Source organism: Numida meleagris, chromosome 3 (genome assembly GCF_002078875.1).
Source record: "Numida meleagris isolate 19003 breed g44 Domestic line chromosome 3, NumMel1.0, whole genome shotgun sequence".
Lineage (NCBI taxonomy): Eukaryota > Metazoa > Chordata > Aves > Galliformes > Numididae > Numida > Numida meleagris.
Genome location: NC_034411.1, coordinates 42,019,091 through 42,039,713, shown reverse-complemented (window position 1 = coordinate 42,039,713; position 20,623 = coordinate 42,019,091). Strand labels below are relative to the sequence as shown.

At 47.1% G+C, this 20,623-nt stretch overlaps 2 protein-coding genes across 2 annotated transcripts; one reads left to right on the top strand and one right to left on the bottom strand.

Annotated features, from left to right (window-relative positions):
* LOC110397135 (sulfotransferase 6B1-like) lies at positions 2,907-10,638 on the top strand. The gene is made up of 7 exons (XM_021393119.1): positions 2,907-3,799; positions 5,382-5,527; positions 5,970-6,059; positions 6,758-6,884; positions 7,293-7,387; positions 7,771-7,927; positions 9,608-10,638. The coding sequence occupies exons 1-7, from the start codon at positions 3,598-3,600 to the stop codon at positions 9,736-9,738; spliced, it is 948 nt and encodes a 315-aa protein (XP_021248794.1). The 5' UTR covers positions 2,907-3,597; the 3' UTR covers positions 9,739-10,638.
* On the bottom strand, positions 13,163-18,996 carry LOC110396828. The gene is made up of 7 exons (XM_021392697.1): positions 18,863-18,996; positions 18,350-18,502; positions 17,924-18,229; positions 16,572-16,781; positions 15,847-16,070; positions 15,095-15,219; positions 13,163-14,801 (listed from the first exon to the last, which is right to left on the bottom strand). Exons 3-7 carry the CDS (start codon positions 18,077-18,079, stop codon positions 14,737-14,739), a joined length of 780 nt encoding a protein of 259 aa, XP_021248372.1. The 5' UTR covers positions 18,080-18,229; positions 18,350-18,502; positions 18,863-18,996; the 3' UTR covers positions 13,163-14,736.

Genomic DNA, 20,623 nt, shown 5'->3' with positions numbered 1-20,623 from the left:
AAACTCTTTTACAAATATATTAACAGTAAGAGGAGGTCCAAGGAGAATCCATTCTTTACTGGACCCGGCTGGGAATGTGGCCACTGAAGACAATGAAAAGGCTGAGGTTCTCAATGCCTTTTTTACATCTGTCTTTAAAAGTCAGACCAGTTATCCTCAGAGTACTTTACTCTCTGACCTGGAAGTCTTGGATGGGGAGAGGAATAGACCCCCCAATGATTTGGGAGGAAACTGTCAGAGACCTAGTATTCCACCTGGACTGCCACAAGTCCATGGGGCTGGATGAGATCCATCTGAGAGTTCTGAGGGAGCTGGCGGAAGAGATAGCCAAGCCTCTTTCCATCATCTATCAGCGTTCCTGGTCAACTGGAGAGGTCCCAGAAGACTGGAGACTTGCCAATGTGACTCCCATCTACAAGAAGGGTCGTAAGGAGGATCCGGGGAACTGCAGGCCTGCCAGCCTGACCTCAGTGCCAGGGAAGGTTATGGAGCAGATTGTCCTGAGGGAGATTGCACAGTATGTGCGGGACAACCCGGGGATCAGGCCTAGCCAGCATGGGTTCATGAAGGGCAGGTCCTGCTTGACCAACCTGATCTCCCTCTATGACTGAGTGACCCACCTGGTGGATGAGGGAAAGGCTGTTGATGTGGTCTACCTAGACTTCAGCAAAGCCTTTGACACTGTCTCCCACAGTATTCTCCTGGGGAAGCTGGCAGCCCATGGCTTAGACAGGTAAACTCTTTCTGGGTAAGGAGCCGGCCGGAGTGCCGGGCCCAGAGAGTGGTGGTGAATGGAGTTAAATCCAGCTGGCGACCAGTCACGAGTGGTGTTCCCCAGGGGTCGGTGCTGGGGTCTGTCCTTTTCAATATCTTTATTGATGACCTGGATGAGGGCATTGAGAGCACCCTCAGTAAGTTTGCAGACGACACCAAGCTGGCAGGAAGTGTCAATCTGCCTGCGGGTAGGAAGGCCCTACAGAGGGATCTGGACAGGCTGGATCACTGGGCTGAATCCAGCGGGATGAAGTTCAACAAGACTAAGTGCCAGGTCCTGCACTTTAACCACAACAACCCCAGGCAATGTTACAGGCTTGGAGTAGAGTGGCTGGAAGGTTGTGTACGGGAAACGGACCTAGGGGTATTGGTCAATGTTCAGCTGAACATGAGCCAGCAGTGTGCCCAGGTGGCCAAGGCCAATGGCATCCTGGCTTGTATCAGTAATAGCACAGCCAGCAGGAGCAGGGAGGTGATTGTCCCCTGTACTCAGCACTGGTGAGGCCACATCTTGAGTACTGTGTTCAGTTTTGGACCCCTCACTGCAGGAAAGACATTGAGGCCCTGGAGCATGTCCAGAGAAGAGCAATGAACCTGGTGAGGAGTCTGGAGCACAGGCCTTATGAGGAGTGGCTGAGGGAGCTGGGATTGTTCAGTCTGGAGAAGAGGAAGCTCAGGGGAGACCTTATCACTCTATAACTACCTGAAGGGAGGTTGTAGTGAGCTGGGGGTCAGCCTCTTCTCTCATGTAACTAGTGATATGACTAGCGGGAATGGCCTCAAGTTGCGCCAGGGGAGATTCAGGCTGGACGTTAGGAAATACTGCTTTTCTGAAAGAGTGGTCAGGTGCTGGAATGGGCTGCCCGGGGGGGTGGTGGAGTCACTCTCCCTGGAGGTGTTCAAGGAACATTTAGACATTGTGTTGAGGGACATGGTTTAGTGAGAACTATTGGTGATAGGTGGACGGTTGGCCTGGATGATCTTGTAGGTCTTTTCCAACGTTGGTGATTCTATGATTCTATGAAAAATATTCAGATAAACTGCATGCATTCAAAAGCAAAGCATCTGAAAGGCCTGACACAAACCATCTCTGAACAACTAGACGTTGTCTGTAAGAACCATAAAATGTTCCAGATACCTGAAGGAAGACATACATGATATCTGTGTTTAAAAGGGGAGAAAGAAGAATCAAATTAGATAAAAATTAAAGTTTAACTCACTGACAAGTAGTCAGTAAATATCTCTTGATCTAAAAGAATGCATTTGAAAGGCGACCCTGCCTAAAGTGAAATCACTGTCATGCAGCCTGCTGCTTCAACAATGTGGGCTCAAATTAGGATTTCTCTAACTGCTATAAAGTGATTAATTTGCAACCAAAGCTAGAATTATTATTATATTGCTCTTGACCTCTAATGTAGTTTGTTATCTCCCCTGAGGGATTTCAGTGGTCACCTGTTCTAGTGCTGTGCCTCCTTTTGTTTGCAGTCATGGCTGTGCACCCACCTGGTGCTTTATTATTAAGGAGTTGTCCCGTTCAAGGAATGACCACATCAAGGCCTACTGTGTTCATAAGCCTGAGCAAGACTTATGTCAAGTGCAGAAGTTGAGTACATCCATCACAGATAGTAATTTACAAATGGGGTTATAGTATTAAAGTACTGAGAGTAAATTTGGGAACCTAGAAACAGTGATAAGCCTCCAGAACCAGGGCATCAGCAGCAATATTTGCAGGTACATCCACTTGTTTACATGGCTGTTATGAAGTTAGTTGCAACAGTGTGTTCAAGGTCCAGTTGTGTGTTCTGGATCAGGGCAAAGTTGGGATGAGAATTAAAGCAATATCATGTATTGGAAATTCCTGGTTATATTCAACATTATTTTTAACATTCTAGCGGACAAACTAGTATGTGTATAATATATGATTTTAACTTATTTAACTTCTAAATCTGGAGACCAGGGCAGAGAACTGAAAGTACCAGGAAAACAATTAATAAGAACTTGTGGAGGTATATATTTCTCCATCTTATTACTCCTTATATTCTGAAAAGGCATCAGCCAGAATTCAAATAACTTCCCCCCATGTAAGAACAATTTCACCCAAACATTAAATTATGGACAGGTGTAGAAAGAAATAGAATTGATGTCATACAGGTGAATTTGATTAATGTAAACGTAGAACCTAAGTATTTGAGTTTCACATGAAAGCAATCCTCCTGTAGGAAATGGTGAAGTGAAAGGTCTCAAATGTGATTATTTAATCATGAGAAGTGTGACTTAGGTGGTACTTGTCCTTAGCTCTGAATATATCACGTAAAGTGATGATGTCAGAATGATTGACGGAAGATAGAGCCAGCACCTGGAAGAAAGTTGCACTCATCAGTGGAGTAAATAGCAAATCAGATTGAGATCTACTATCTTCATAACCACTATATGCTGGTCATCCTGTTCACAAATCACATTGTGTGGCTCAGCTGTTAAAAATATTTTAAGCAGTATTTTACAGCCTTTGTAGGTCTTTCCTTTCATTCAATGTTTTGAATGCTACTAGTGTTGCTTGTTGCTTCCCTAGTAGCAATGCTTTGTAGAGAATGGACTACTCTTGCTATTTTTAGTCATGGCAGAGACTCCATGTCACTGCTATTTGTCTCCTATCCCGTAATTCTGAAAGGAGATAACAGTTCAAATTGAGTTAATCAGTGATGTGTATCTTCATTTCTGAGTGAATGCCCTTTCTGATTTCCTAACACGCTGTATAAAGTTCTCCTGCACTGTGAAAAGACAGCTTGCATCTCTGCTTGAGAAAAGTATCACAGGGTTATAAGCATGAGCAGAAATAGGGAAAGAGTCATTGAAGTCGTAGAAAATTGTTTTTCAGAGAATGAAAAGACTTCCCCAGAAGATCTGCTGTTTTCCTATGACAGTATTCTGTATCCTGCTGTATTTAGCAGCCCAGAAACTTTGGAAGCTCTGAAATCCTTTGAAACCAGGAGCGATGATGTGATTCTAGCAGGCTACCCTAAAACAGGTGAGTGTTGTTTGCTTGATAAATAGTCAAATGTACAACGCTGTCATCCTGGAGTGTGTGCCATCATTTAACAATAGCAATAATACCTAAGAAAAGCTTATGGTGGCATCACTTTCCATATGATCATGAGATTAAGTTGTAAAGCATCTTTGGAGGTCATCTAATCTAATCTCCTGTGCAAAGCCAGGGAAAGACCTAGAATCCAAATTTAGGTGTGGGTACTCCAGATTTTATCCAGAAGTTTTAAAACACTGAGGGTGGAGATCTACCTCCTCTTTGGAAAACTATTGTGGAGTTCTCCCACTATAGTGTTTTGTTTTGTTTTATGTAACTTTTGAGCAGTCAGACATCCCCTTGTGATTTTGAAATTTACCAGTTGTCTTAGCCTATTCTCACAAGAGTTAGCTCCGAATTCACTATTACCTCTGCTAGAGGAAGACTGTAGTAAGATGCGTTTCATTCACTTCAGGTCCCAATGATTTCAGCGGCTTTAAGCAGGCTCCACCCCAGATCCTTAAAATCTCTCATACTTCAATGCATGACTGCACATTGTATACAAGTGGTGAAATTACCAGTGTTGGATTAAAGCAGAATAATCACGTTTCTTCATTTTCTAACTTGCTAATACAGTCTTGCTAATACAGGACAGTATCTTGTTACCCTGCTTGCTACAAAGCCAATGCAGGGACTGTTTTCTAGAAATGAAGGTAGAACAACTGTTGTTTCCATAGACCTACTGCATTACAGAATGCAAGTGATTCCCATGTATCTAACTGCATGGAAAGGCATAAATGCTACTAGGATTCTTTAATTTTTTCTTCTCCCCTTCGCATAGGCATTTTGGATTTCTTTCTGTTTGTTCTTAATCACTTCACAGAGATATCTTAACAAGTCAAATGCAGAAAGAAGAGTTGGTGATGTTTATAACATTCTCTTTGTGTGCAGCTTGTAGAGCTGAAAAACGAAATATAAATGAAAACTGAGACTTGGATCTTCAAGCCTAGTGCATGCTTCATATACCACCTGTGCCAGATTGCAGAAGTCAAGACAGCTGAGCCTAGTGCAAAGACAATGACAGACCTTGGTGGTCTTTTGATTTGGTTGATGAATCCTTCTCCTACCTTCCCCTCCTATTTGGAGACTGGGAATGAGGCCAAAATTTGTTGGCCATGAAGAAACTGAAAACTGAAGCTAGTCAGGAGGAAGGAACAGGGTGCTCTCAAAGGCAGTGCTGTGGAAGGAGTACAGCCCTATGCTGGGAACAACACTGCTGTTATTTTCCTTAGGAATATTCTGAGATGACAAGACTGTCAGAGCTGGAAATAGCTATAGAGGTCTGCTTCTGTTACCTCTGAGGGATGAGATGTGTTTCTGAAGTGAGCAGGGCAGCACTCCACATTTGGCTGAAAGTTCTGTTCCTCTTGGATCTTGGCATGTCCTGATTATTACTGCCCATATATTGAAAGGACAAGTTGCACAAATGTGAACCAGTTTGACAGGATATCCTGCCACCCAATTGACAGGAAAAAGTGCAGATGTGCAGCCCAGAATGCATTTACTATTGGAGTCTTTATTGTTTCAGGAACCAACTGGCTTGAACAAATGGTGAGAGAGATGGAATCAACAGATGCTAAATATACAGAAGAAGAAATGAAAGAGAGAATAAATGCTGAAAAGGAGCTACAGATGTTTCCACGTCTAGAGTTTGGAGATCCTGGAGTATTTGAGGTGAGCAGCTGCTGAAAAAATATTGGCAATATTCTTTCTACAGGTAGTAATAGTTGAAAAACAATGGCCTTATCTCAGAAGCAATAGACAGCTTTAGAGCAGTAACAAGTGTTAAGGTCAGCACAGCCAGCATGTCCTATTGCCCCTAGTGTCCCAGTGCAAATGCTTCAGAGGACCGGCAAGCTTGAGGATACACAAGGGGATCCAGCTCTGGAACCACTAGGTTTAATCAGTAAGATCTTTCTCATGGATGTCGTACCGTCAGGCCTGTCTCATGTGAAATGGTGCTCTGTGGCAGAGGCTAGCAGAAGCTGACACCATCAGTGTATCCCTGGGATTTCCCAAGGACAAAGACACTTCTCTGGTCTCCCCTTTACTTACTACCCATGATTCCTGAGTAAGTTACTTCTATTCTGTCCCATTTCTCCCACTTGCTTTAAAGAGGATGAAGAAACTGCCTTCCCGAAGAATCATACTAACCCATCTGCCACCTCATCTCCTGCCCCCATCTCTTCTCCAAGGGAAGGCTAAGGTGAGTCTTTTCTTTGCATCACACTGCAAAAGTATTTCCACCTCAAGTTAGTTTTCCTCTGCCTAGATGAGATGTGTTTTTTTGCACTTTCACCTAGGCTGGTTCGTGCATAGGTGCATTTCCAGCAATGAAGAGGGAGAGTGCATGTGTTGAGGCCGTGAATAAAAATGCTCTCCCAAAACTAGTAGCTCTGCTGACTCAAGTAGTTTCTGCCAGTGGGTTTGCAGCTCAATGTTACTGCCCCTAAGATCTCAGAAAGAAGCTTCCAAATTTCTATCAGGAAACTGACCATGGCAAGTACTTATCCCATCCACTTTAACTTGCCTGTAAGATATGGGTACCTGTGGAAAGCCCAGCAGGGGCTCAGGCTAAGATGATCTTTGATGACAACTGCTGCAGAGAAAAGCATGGGTGCACCCACAACTTGCTTGTGTGTCTCCTGGTGTGGAGACCTTGAGCTCATTTCTTTGGATCCGAGCTAGTTCAAAGCTGAGTCCCAAGGGCATCACTAAAAAGCTATTTCTTTTCATCTTTAAGCTCCCAACTTGTCTGCAAAGGCTCTGATTTCTTATTAAACAAGAGGAAATAGACTGGCCTGTCATTGCCTGGTGCATGGTTGTGAACATGTGATGTGCTGAGTTGAGTGTGTCTTGGCCAGTCACCAAATCACAGCCAAATCATGTGTTTTTCTCCTGCAGATCCTTCTGCTGGTTCGGAATCCCAAAGACACGGCTGTCTCCTATTACCACTTTTACAACAACATGCCAGTGCTGCCCTCCTTTGCCACCTGGGATGAATACTTTGCAGCTTTCATGAATGGGAAATGTACTTCGCCTTGCACCCTCTGGAATTCCTCTCCCTCAGGGGCATACATAAACCCGTGGGCTTGGGAATCCTATTCCAACAGACTTTCCCAAGACACTCTTAGGAAAAGAGGATAGGTTCATGTTATGGCTGAAAAGGGGTATACCAGATAATTTGAATTTCTTTTGTGACTGATTCAGAATGGAAAGATTGTGACAAAGACTGAGTCTGATCTTTCCATTCTTGCAATAAAGCTGGAGGTTCAGTGCTATCTAGTGGCCATAGCTGGAGGATCCCGCATTGACCTCAACAGATGTTACCCAGTCCCCATTTCACCATCCTGGTGCCACGCTTAGATAGCTGTCTAGATAGCTGTCACCTGTTTTGGTGACTATCCTGCACAGATATGCCTCTTTTCTTTATCTGCAGTGGCTTGGGGGTCCTACTTTGACCACTTAATGGAATGGAACCGATACATCGATCATGAGAGGATGATGATGATTAGCTATGAGGAACTGAAAGAGGTGCGGCATCTAAGCCAGCTCTCCTTCATGGGCACGCTGTGTGACTTTCCTGAAATGTGTAGGGACTATGGGGAAGAAGAAACTATTGAATCAATCCTGTCTGAGCCTGTAGAAGAGCATAGTTTTCTGAGCTACTCACACTCCTGAGGAGGCCCATGAAAGGTTTGCTTACATGTGGAAGGAATCACATCTGAATCAGTTGCTTTTGGGAGAGAAGAAAAGGCCTTGAACCTGAGGCCACCATGAGTGGGTTCTCCCTCTGTGAGAGCTTTCAGAATCCCATGGTGACACTGTGGGAGCAAGTCTTCCTCTGATGGCTTTATAACCCAGCCACAGAGACAAAGCCTTTTGACTTCACCTCTTTGCAATGTTCCTTTATCTAGAACCCGGTACTGGGAATGAAGAAGATCGCTGCTTTCTTTGGATTCTCCCTGAGTGAGGAAGAGTTTTCCAGAATTGCCAAGAAGACCAGTTTCCAAGCTATGAAAGAGAAATCCAAGGAAACCCATGGTAAATTTGGGGACATCCTCTTCCGTAAAGGTAAGTGAGTCTTTGCAAAAGGAGGATCTCTCTTCTAGAGTTACCTTCTGAGTGGTCACTTAGCCATGAGTTTGCTGGGCTGGCTGGGAAGGGCAGATGTGGATGAGGTCTCTCCTGTGGCATCTTGTACAACAAGCTTCTGCCATCATGGGGTCATTTGTGAGTAGCGTACTGAAGTGCCTCAGCTATCCACACTTAAGGCTCTCAACCATTGCTTCCATGTTGCTCTCTTTCTCTGTGGCAACAATACCAGTTAGTTAGGCAAGCAAGATGTGCAGGTGGAGGCTAACAGTGGAGTAGGTTATGTCAGCAATTATGCACCAAATCTGCTTGGGTCCAATGGTTCCTCTACGGATAGATGCTGGTGTGGCCTTTGCCTATGACTTGTGCGATAAGGCTGATTGTTGATCTGAAGAGGAAGAAGAGTGGATTGATGTGATGTGTGGAGAAAGGATCCCTGACCATTTCTATCTTCAGAGTAGGGCTGCAAGCAGACTTCCAGACTTTTCTGACTGTACATGTCACTTCATGAAAATCCTTTTTTGGAGAAGGTGTGCTAGTGCAGCAAGGATCTCTTGAACTTCATGTTCACTGCTCTGTTGGCCTCCTGGGCATCATATTGTAACATTCTCAGTGAGAGCTGAGAAATAGTCTCAGTATGGCTTCTCTCAGTGGATGGACCAGTGGTGATTGCAGGGATGTTTACTTAGACGTGAGGCCAGGGCTGGAGCTCTGGCAGCCCAGCTGCTCCCCACTGCTCAAGAGTCTCTGATTTCTGACTGCTGTGGGCATGGGCTCGCTTTAGCCCCTTTCCTTCACTCTCCCTCTTTACTGTTGTCAACGGTTTACGGGCGTTCAGCCCAGTTCCGTGACAAATGGGACGGGGGACTCATGGGCCCACGCCCCAGGAAAAGGGAAAAGGGGAAAAGGGTAAGGAGATAGCCCTGAGAGCAAAGAACAGCGGCAACAATCTGAGGAGAAACAAACTAATTTACTAAATAAGATATCGGAATGTAAAACAACACACTATAATACAATATGATTACAACTTAAGCTGATAAATCCAATAGAGAGAGAGAGAATGTCCCAAAATCAAGGTAGGCCTTAATCTACTACTGAAGATAAGATGGCTGGAGAGCGAGGTGCTGCCAGGACGAGAGACGGGCAGGAAAAAAAGGGACAAGGTCTCGTGATCTGCAAGCTTTTATCTTTTCCCTCTGGACAAAAATGGTAACAGAGGAGCAAAGTACTTTGGGGAATGCAGTAGTCCTTCTCTTCCAAGAACCAGGTACATTCACTACATGATGTTATGATGTGGAATACCAATAACTGAAAATCATAAAACCATGACAACCGTCTACCTTACTGCCCCAAATAACTTGCCCCTTCAGAGGGAAGCATTTGCAAATGAGCTCTCACTTAATGACAAAAAACAGGCTCCTCTTTCTTCAGTGTGAACACTGCATGAAACCACCTTGGAAAACCCCTCTGGCAGTCTGGCACCAATGCTCTCTATGGCCTGGCTGCATCCTTTACTTCTTATCTTTGCTACTTTGCTCTCCAAGGCAATCAGACTCATCCAACTCCACGTGTGCTGAAAGTCTGCCCTGCTGCTGCCTATATACTGTTTTCTCTCAAGAGCAGTCACCTTCAGTCCTTGTTATTTCTTGTTGCACACAGGGGTTGTTGGAAGCTGGAGAGGCCTCTTCTCTGAAGTTCAGAATGAAGAAATGGACCAAAAATTTGAAGAATGCATAGGGGGAACAATTGTGGCAATGAAGATTAAATACAATGTATACTGCAAGACCTGAAAATGAGCAGAGGATCAGTACTGCAGCAAGTTGTTCCCCAAAGATAATTCACCAATAAGCACCTCTAAGTGTTTGGGCTACGATTCTTAGACGTGTGCTGGGCCTGGGGCCTTGCTTGATGTAACCAAATAAAATGTTTGCATTCATTCACCAAGCACATGACATCCTTCCAGAACAGAGATGGAGCACAGGCTTCGTAAGACCTAAGATGGTGTCCTTGTGGCTGCATCATGTCCTGAAACAGAAAGCACATGTTGCCTCTGGAAGTATGCCTGTGTTTTGGGCTGCAGGCAGAAAGATTGTCTAACACCATAAGGCTATGGCCACAGGCAAGGGCCCAAGAGGTGATTCCGCATGGTACAGGCTCTCTGTCATCTTGACTTTCAAAACCCATACGCTCTCTCTTGCATCTCAGCTGAGTTCATACTGAAATACCTGGTAGGCCTGAAATCCTTTGCTGATCAGCAGCATCTCTGCCCTTACTGCTCACCATGTCAAAAGGAGTTACCTGCCTTTTCTCACTCAGACTTCTCTTACATACAAGGGCCAATCCTGAAAATCTGTCCCTTGCTTATCTCTTAACATCCCTTCTTCACATGACTCTGCCTGATACACTGCCCTAGGGAATGTAAATCATGTGATGTGAAGGTTCTACAGAACTGTAACGCCCCTTTTTAGTTCATTGAGACAGCCTCTGCATAAGGATATGAGTGCTGGAATGAATTATATTGTTAGATGAGGCGTGAGGAAGGTGGCAGGTATCAAAGGGAAGCTTTGAAAAGAAGGGAGAATTATAACCCTGAATTGAAATTCTATATTTGCAGTTGTAGTGCAGCAAAGTAATTACCTTGAACAAACATTTGCAATTGTTGTTGGAGGGACAACAGAGCCTCCTGGATAAGAGATTCAAGAGGTTCCTGGAATACACTGATTTTCTCCTGCAAGTGATACAGGAGCGCTGCAGATGGAATCTACACACTTTACTTTCTGTGAACACTGCTGGTTCATGTCCAGCTTGCCATCTGGCAGTACCCCCAAGTCCTTTTTGGCAGAGCTATGCCCTGTCCTTCCACCCCCCCATCTTGTATTGATAGCGGGGGATTCTGCAACCCAGATGCAAGACCTTGCACCTGGCTTTGCTGGACCCCATGAGGTTCTCCTTGGCCCACTGCTCAAGTGTGTCTCGGTCTCTCTGGATGGCATCCTATCCCTCAGATGAGTCAGAAGCACCACGCAGCTTGGTGTCATCTGCAAGCTTGCTGAAGGTACACTCAATCCTACTGTCAATGACATTAATGAAGATATTGAAAAGCATCAGTCCCAGTACAGACTTGTTGAGGGACACCACTGATCTCCATCTGGACATTGAGCCACTGACCACTACTCTGGGTATAATCTTGCAACCAGTTTCTCATCCATCAAACTCATCAAATCCATATCTTTCCAATTTGGAGAGAAGGATGTTGTGGGGAACCACGTCAAAGGCCTTACTGAAGTCCTGACAGCTGACATCAGTGGCTCTTCCCTTGTCCATTGAGGCAGTTATGCTATCATAGAAGACCACTAGGTTGGTCAGGCAGGACTTGCCCTTGGTGAAGCCATGCTGGCTGTCTCATTTCACTGCCCTGTCTTCCATGTGTGTTAGCACAGCTTCCAGGAAGATCTGTTCCATGATCTTCCCCAGTACAGAGGTGAGGCTGGCAGGTTGGTAGTTCCTTGGGTTGTCCTTTCTACATTTCTTAAAAATGGGTGCAACATTGCCGATTTTCAGGTCAACAGGGACTTCATCCCTCTGCCATCTCAAACATATTTGACAGTGGCTTGGTGACTACCCCAGTCAATTCTCTAAGGACTCTGGGATGCACAGACTTATTCAGGTTACTGAGGTGGTCGTGAACCTGATCTTTGCTTACAACTGGAGAGACACTGCTCACCTAACTCTCCACCTTCCAACCTATCTACTCGAGGAGTGTGTGAAGAGCAGTTGTTAGTGAAGACTGAGGCAAAAAAAAGTTGAGTACTTCAGCCTTCTCCTTGTCTGTTGTTACCAGCCTGCCTGTACTGCTCACTAGGGTTACGCGCTCTTGGACTTAGTTCTTCTGGTTGATGTACCCGCAGAAGCCTTCTTCTTCTTTGCACCCCTTGCCAAGTCCAGTTCCAGTTGGGCCTTGGCATTTCTGACCCTACACAGCCTAGCATAGCAAACACAAACGTCTTCACTGGAGCATTCCTCATCACCTCTTCCTGATATCTCGTCCTGTAGGCCATCCCCAGATCCTGATCCAAGAAGCTCAGGCTCAGCTTACTGATGAGCAGTTTAAAGTAGTAGTCCTTCACAAGGCTGTCCTCTTTAACCACATCCACAAAGTGGGCATCTGTCTTTTCTCTGATGTTTTTGAACCTCAAAGGGAGGAGATCCAGACTCAATCCCCATCATCTTCCCTTCTCTTGCAACATTTCATAAAGCGAGGTTTGACTGTTGCTCAGCTTTTCTTCCTATGGAGGACTCAAAAGTCCATTCTGAGTCTTTGGACTATGTCCTCCTGGAGCCTTCGTACCATTCATCCTGACAACCATTTTGGATAGCTCCTTTGTCTATGCTGACATCGCAGTGGGGAACAAGGATGGTACTACATGAAGGGCAAGGCTTTGGCTTTTCCATGTGTTTGAGAGCCTTTGTGGAGTCAGCAGTGTTCTCAGCTAAGGGTGCTGCCTGCATCCTGGCTCCATCCCCAGCCTCCAAGCTGGGAAACAAGGCTTGTGAACAGCTGCAGTGGGATTCCTTCCCCTTCTGACCAGATATCACATAGGTCTTCAAACCTGTTAACTGGTCAGCCACCATGCTCTGACCGACCTGCTCCATCACCTTGACATCCTCCATTTTGTAATGATCGTCCAAATATTTTGCAGTAGCTTCCGAAATATGGACTTTCCAGGCCACCCCTAGCTGCTCCATCAGATTGGCCAAGTTGACATAGTTGGACCACACGTCGAACTTGAACCTCCTCATTCCCAGGATGCCTCACAGCAACGTCCTGGTGTGGATGCTGACTCTCATGTTGACCATTTCTTTTTTCTCCTGGCAAAACTGCTCAACGGCTTTGATCATGCCCAAGCCCATCTCGAAGCAGCAGTAAGTGTGGTCCGCCCGTGGCTCCGGGTAGGCAGCCACGCAGTAGTAGCAGTCCTCCAGTGTGCTGATTTCTCGCATTTAGTGTCCTCGCACGGGCGGTCGAAGCGCCCAAAGAAATCGTTGAGGAGCCCCACCCGCACGTGGGCCACCCGCTGAGCGCGGCGGAGGAGCCGCGGGGACCCCGCCAGGAGGGCCGCGCTTCTCCACGTCGGCCGCCGTGCGGGCAGCGCTCGCCTCGCGGTAGGGCCGGCCCCCCGCCGCGCCGCTTCCGCCCGCCGCCCGGCCCGGCCGGCCGCTTCCCCCCCCGCCGCAGGGCCTCGGGCCCCGCAGCCACGCGTTCCTGGCGCGCGGGCGCATCATCCCTACGCTCTCCCAGGTTACCTGTCCCTGCTTTCATTGCCTGTGAATTTTCTTCTTGCTCTCCGGTTTGACCAGCAGGCCCCAGTTCAGGCATGTTGTTTTCTTGCTTTCCTTCCCTGACTTCCTCCAGCGCGGATGGCTCTTGTGCCATACGGACAGCTTCCTTAAAGATCTGCCAGCTCTGCCGCCCTCCCTTGTCCTTGAGAACAGATTCTCAGGGGGTTTTGTTGATTAACTCCCCGAAGAGCTGGAAGTTGGCTTTCTTAAAATTTAGCACCCTGATTTTACTCTTTGTCTGTCCCATATCCCTCAGGATCAAAACTGCACCGTTGCATGGTCACTACAGCGCAGAGAGATCAGAGCGTGCACATGCCTCCATTTGTTGCTTTCCTTTGAGTTCTTGCCTTCAGCCTGGCAGTGAGAGGATACAGGCTGCCTTGGATCTTGTGTTTTCTCTTGGGGTAAAACCTGTCTGTAGGAGGGCAGTGTGGGGTTCCTCTGCTCCTTCTCTTTTTTGCCCCCCATGACACTTTCAAACCCATTTATTTCATCATGTAACCTTGCAAGCAGGCTGAGCAGATCATCCACCTGCTCGCACCTCACACAGCTCTCCTTGCTGCTGCCACAGGATGCAAATGAAAGGCTCAGGCATTCTGTGCAGAGGCTCGAGCAGCCACGTGTCTGCCTTGGAATTCAGTCTGTGTTTCTGCATCCTTCCTGATGGGTTCAGATGCCCTAGCTCACCATGGGGTAGGTATTGTTAGTGGGGTCTCTGCTCTGGGAGGACGACAATCCTGGACTTAGAGGATGGTGACCCTGAACACAGTGGGCGATAATCACCTACTGAATTTACCTCTCTAGCTTGCAGGGTGCTCGCCTCCCTGATCCGGCTGCCGTGCCAACTGCCACACCATGCCCTGTGTACCAGTAATGGTTGCTTGTGCTATTTACAGGCTGCCTTTGAATGCGCAGGGAGATTACGCTGTCCCTTTTGGCTCTGCCCACGTTGCATCAGAGCCAACTCTAGTCAGGGACTGGCCAGTATGGTGGCCGCTATCTGTCTTAGTGAGGCCTTGAGTGTAACCAGTCCTGTGCTCATTATATGCCAGAAGGCAGCCTTGAGTGTAACAGCCAGGCAAGAAGAGGAAGGTGGGGGGGTGGAAACACACTGTCACAAGGAGCTACCAAGGAGAGGAGCTATGCTCCACCTCATTCCCGAGGAAACATCTTCATGGGAATGTGGCTGAGACTACAGTCGGAACAACCAGCAACCAAGAAGGTAACTACTAAAACTAAGGAATTATCAGTTATTCTAAAAATGAAGTTTTGGACCCTGAAATGGGACTGCATCTTTCAAATGAAACCTTGACCCCTCAGCATGGAGGGTTGTGGCTTAAAAATGAGAAAACCCCTTTCACAATCTGTCATATGTATTTATTTCAGTTTAAAAATTTTTGCTTAAGGCATTGTCATATGGCTGCGTGGCCTTGCATTCCGGAATTCATTCATTTTTGTTTCATTTTCATTTCTGAGGAGGTTGCAGCAGGCCTGGTTTCACGATCACCAGTGACTGTGAGAGAAAACGTGAGAACTGATTAGTTAGTTGTACAGCAGAGGGAGCACAAAGAACCAACGGAAAACTATAGGGTGTGATAGGAGGGTGCAAAGATCTGTAGAGATTTGAAGCCAGCAATGTGGAAACAAGGGAAGACAGGGACACAGACAAAGCAAGATCTTTCATGTTTGACTACCAGGCAGCTAGCTTTCTGAAGGTGGCAAAGGAAATTCCACAGCCTACACACGGGGAATAATCCCATCTCTGAAAGACCTGGCCACTGAAGAACAGAAGGTAAAGCTGCTTACATGCATGTAATGCAGGTCTGTTTTTTCTTGGTGTTGCTCCGAGTTGTTGGCCACGCAACAGAGAAGTTTCTTTGTGGGTCTTCCTGAGGCCTTTGTCCTTGCCCACTGGTAGCATCTCATTGGGTCTGGGAAAAAGGCAAAAGCATGCAAGAACTGCGGTTGCTCACACGGGTGTGCTGCGGTCACAGGGCTGTTCTCCAGGTCTTCGGCTACAGTAGCAGGCTAGTAGGGTCATAGATTTAGGGAAGTAGGCATCTTAGTTAGCCAGATGCTCTGCTTCTCATGCTTCCAAACTGTGTTGTTCTTATAGGACTTTTCTCACAAAGTAAGAACACAGGACTATTTCTCTCCTCCCAGTGAAAACTCAAACCGAAGAGGCACTGTCATGACAGAGGCTGAATGAATTATTTCTGTCTCATAGTAATAATTCTTCTTTTCTACTAGAGGTAGGGGAAGAGGAGATTACCGATAATTCTTGCATGAAAACTAATTTTTTTTCTGTAACTTCAAAGTCAGAAAGGGAAAAGAAAACTGTCCTCAGGAATAAGAGGGATCAAAGTGTGCTCTTGTGAGAAGTATTCTGTCTTGAATGGGCATCCACTGTGTGGACAGGAACCAAGACAAGGTTGTTGGATGGAACAGCCGTGACACAAAGAGGAATAGTGTATTATTTGAGAGAAAAACAAACAAACAAACAAACAAATGACAGCAACCTCCACCACCACCAAAGGGAACAAAATGCTTGCACTTACTTGTCTGATATCTTTGCAAGGCCTCTTCTAATGTTCTCATCCATTGGGAATGGTTTTTCTGACAGGTCTAGTTCTTCTCCACAGTCTGCTATTTGCCGCCTTGCCTGATGCGTGCTTTGGGTTCTGTCCATTTCTGATGTCAGAGCTGCAGTTCGCTGCTCCTGCTGCTTTCTAAGCATTGCTTCTTTGGCATTGGTCTCCTCTAGTCTGCTTTGAGAAGCTGCCTGCATCAGAGGAAGACAACGCAACTTGAAGAAACAGGAAGAGGCAGACAGTGCCACCTCCGTGCACCCACACAGCCAGTTCCCATACCCAGTGGAAACGGGACAGCCCTGCTCAGTGAAGGAACCATGCCTCCTCCGTACCAGCAACACTCATGAGAGAAGTCAGAAACGCCTAAATGTCTTTCCTTTACTTTTGCCTCAGAAAAAAGCATACCTGCTCTGTCTGCTGTTTTTACATGAAAGCTAGTAGTGAGCCACCTCTAACTCTGTGTGGAAGGGGATGAGGAAAAGGCTGCCTATTTCTTATGCGCAAAGATCACACGACACACACAGAGGCACTTTCGCACATCTCTCTTCAGCTCTCCAGCTTCCCTACGAGGAAGCCAGGGGCACTGCACTAACAATGAGAACTAAATGTCTAACAGAAAATACCTAAAAGCAATGACCACAGCAACAAATGAACGCGGTGTGGATACAGATAGAAATGGCACATCAATTTACTGGAAAAGGGAGGCCGGGCCCTTGCTTCTGTCCCATTTCTTTTTGGGCTCGCTCTTCGTGCCATCTTCCATTCTGTGAGAATGGGCTATAACCTGCTGCAGTGGTCTGTGGGCGACACTGGAGAAACAGCTCTCGCAGCTCCTGATTTGCCCCTTCTAGCCGCAGGGACTTTTGGCGTTCCACCTCCAGCTGTGCGGAAAGCTCAAGCACCTGTATGCAGTGGAAAAAAAAAACATCTCCCTTAATCAGAGCTCTCTAAAATCTCCACATTCTGGGGAACTCATTCAGATGTGTTGATGGAGGTTCGAAATGTAATCCACACAAGCTGTATTTGTGCCAGGAAAAGACACGTGTTTTTTCTAAAGTAAGCACGACTTTCAAATCCTTGCTGGGAAGACTGCTACTGGCAGTCTTCAGCCTTCCCTTCTTTCCAGAATGGCCCCATGGCAAAGGCACTCGACTCCTTCAACAGAATTATGCAACTCCTGTGCCCGTGAAATAATGCTCCCGCCACAGACCTCCCTGGAGACAGCTAGTAGGAAAGGCAGGTAACAGGTTGCGTCCCAGCAACAGTCATGCAAGTGGTTTGCATGTTACTCATCTCCTGAGCTGAACTTGTTTCCAGGGGAGGAAGACAGCAGGCGCTGGTATTTTCATCCTGAATTACGGTGGCCCCAGCGGGAGGTGGACAAGAGGAGTGCTCCTGTTCTCTGCCAGCGCTTTCATCGCAAACTTGGTTGGCCCCTTTCCTTCTCATCTGCACACACCTCTGCTAGCGTCCCCCCAGTGTGGACGCCACTAACAGGGAACAAAGATCTCATTTTTGTGCCGACATTGAGAGAAGTTGCAAATAGAGCAGCTGAGCTCTGAGACACTTTGTGGGGCGTGCCTTGCGTTGTCACAGAATGGCCACAACATCAGGAAGGGCATCAGAACAGCAGTGAGTCTCGAAGGAGGACAAGCTGCTGCGTTCTTACTTCCCTGGATGCTGCTCCCAACCCACTGCTTTGCCCCTCATCCTCAAAATGAGCTCCCTGAGAGCTGCTTGTGTTCTGTGAGGTGAAAGGGGAGGAGGCAAGGAGAGTAATGTACTCTAGGGCCTGAGTAAGAGCTTCCGCTGCTGCTCTGCAGCACGGGATTGCCTCTTACTTGTGACTGAAAGCAGCTGGCTTTGTTGATATTTCAGATCAGATCATGCTCAAGTCTGGAAAGCCATCATTAACGATGATGTAACTTTTACTGCCTTCAGACAAATGTGTCCTCCACTTGTTTTCAGATTATTTCTTCTCTTGCACTGTTTAGTGGAAAAGAACAGCTTAACCTATGCCAACATGCTCACAGGCATTGCATACCTTGGCATTAGGCTTGTCCGAGTCTTCATTCAGTATCAAGATGCCATTCTCCAGGTAACAGCAGTAATCTTCAGAGTGCTTCAGAGATGTTTCTGAATTCTGCTGCTTTCTGAAACTCTTGGCAAGTTCCTCTTGCGTTTTTCCTTGATGCTGCATTTCACTCTGCACCAATGCGTTATAATCTGCCACTGCAGCCTCCAAGCGATGCTGGAGAACAGCCACCTTCACTTTTAGCCCCTTATTTGCCCTTTCTTGCAGCAGCGACTTTGAGAGTTCCACCTCCAGCCGTGCAGAAAGGTCACGCACCTGTACGCAGTGGAAAAACAACACTGTCCTGTATTTGTTCTCAGATTACTTCTTCTCTAGCGCTAGTTGGAGGAAACAAGCAGGCTGACCCATATTAATGTGTTCACAGCTGTTGCATACCTTGGCATTAGCCTTGTCCAAGTCCTGTTGCAATTTGGAGTTTTCTTTCTTCAGTGTGTCGCAGAAGTCGGCGTAAGTTTTCAGGGATGCTTCTGCAAGCTGCTGCTTTCCGACAGCCTCAGCAAGTTCTCGTTGCAGCTGTCCGGCTGTTCTCTGGTGAAACAATGGTGCAGGAGTGTGAAGAAAAAGGTAAAAAACTAAAGCCAGCATTTTTATTTTTGCTTATCAGTTCCTATACTTAGATCATTTTTCTGAGTGAACTGCAAGGGGAAGAAACGTGATAGAGGAGAAGTGCCCCATCCTCACTGGGGTGTAGAGCTGGGATACGCCACTTGCCAAATGACAGCAGAAAGGGAACAAAACAGAGCCAACCCGAGGGATGGCCTCCCACGCGGGTAGCTCCTAGCCAGTAAATTCTAGAAGCACCAGATGACTTTGGGAGCTGCGCTACAACAGTGTCCACCTGACCTTTTCTTCTTCTTTGTCTGTCTCGCGTTTAAAGACATCACTCACCAGTCTTTCCTGAGTGGTCTTCTGCACGCCTTCCAGCTTCTGACGGAGTGAAAGGTTTTCACTTTGGAGCTGGGCCACTTGTTCCTGCAGAACCTCCTTCTCTGCATGAGAAATCTCAGGATTTCTTCTCTTGGTTCACTTCTTGCAAGGTGTGGAGCACAACGTTCCTTTGCCTGCCTTTGGGCCTGGGAAAGAGCTTTTTCGATGGTTTCTAAAGCCAATGTCTTCTCCTGGAGCATTTCTTTCAATTGCTGCAGTTCTCTCTCTTGCCTTTGAGCTTTTCTTTTGCCTTTCTCCTGCTTCTGAGACAACAGTTCTTGCTGCCTTCTTTGCAACTCAGAGAAGTCCCCAAAGAGCTTTTCTAGCAAAGAAAGCTGTCGCTCAAGTTGTCTCATGACCCTTTGCTCAGCACCGCTTGCTGATCTTTGGTGACTTTGAAAGGTCTCAGAGAGACCGAGCGGGGCAAAAGTGTCCACTGCTACTCCATCTGCACTGGAGAGACCGAGCGGGGCAGAAGTTTCCACTCCTACTCCATCTGCATTGGAGAGACCGAGCGGGGCAAAAGTGTCCGCTGCTACTCCATCTGTGTTGGAGAGACCGAGCGGGGCAGAAATGGCCGCTGCTACTCCATCTGTGTTGGAGAGACCGAGCGGCGCAGAAGTTGCCCCTGCTACTCCATCTGTGCTGTCCTCTGCCTGTTCAAAGTTAAAGAATACGAATTGTCAGCAGTTAAGCAAATCAGCTCAAAAGAGGATGCAATGGCAAGCATTTTATAAAACCAGAAGAAGACCATCACCTGCTTGACTTCAGATTCCAAAGGAGCTTCTTGATTTTCCTGCTCCGTGCACTCCACGAGATGCACTCGAGCCCTGCACCTAGACAGACAGAAGGCACGTTCAGTTGCGCACACTGCCTATTGCACTCCTAATGGCCCTTTCTTGGCCACCCATTCCAGACTGACAGCAAACTGGGAGAGAGCAGCACACACTTGCTAGTATATACTTCAATGTTGTTTTCCTGTACGCTACGGTTTACTAGCAAGCTCTTCCTCAAAGCAAGACTGCTACAAAAGATGCAGCACGCTTTACTCTCCGAGGTGCTGACAGCCCACAGTAACCCCAGGCAGCCTTTCTTCCTGCTTCCAGCTGATACTGGCCAGCGGAGGCAGGAGATGGTGGGGGTGACCGGAGGGGAAGAAATGATGTCCAGAACGGGTGTCCAGCTTTCCGAAGGTGGCACCCCACAGCCCTGTCCACCGAGCTGGGTCCACCTGCAGGAGCACATCCTGGTCCACCCTTGAATCCCCCTCCCACTTTGCCTCTTCGCGGATCACACCCAGACCGGGGTGGTACAAGTCTGGTACCTTCTTCGGACTCTCTGGTCCGGGGTCTAAAGGGTCACTGTCCTTGTAATACAGCCCAACAGATTCATCGCAGGCGTTTGCAGTGATCCCCACCACAGGAGGAGCGGTGGGCTCTATCGGTGCGGTGGATCCTGCATATTTCTTTATGGACTCTAAAACCCATCTCCAGGGCCCCAGAAGGTCTTTATCCACCGGGTCAGAGCATGCAGCTGCGTCCCACAGCCTCTCTCCCTCTTTGTCCCATATTTCTGCGTCACAGATTGTAGCCCCATCTACTCCCTCTACGCTACGAGAGACCCACACCAAAAGTCTCCTTAAATCAAAGCCTTCCACTTTAGTGTGGTGCTTGCAAAATTGCATCCATTATTTTGCAAACTGCCTCCTGTTCCTTTGTTACG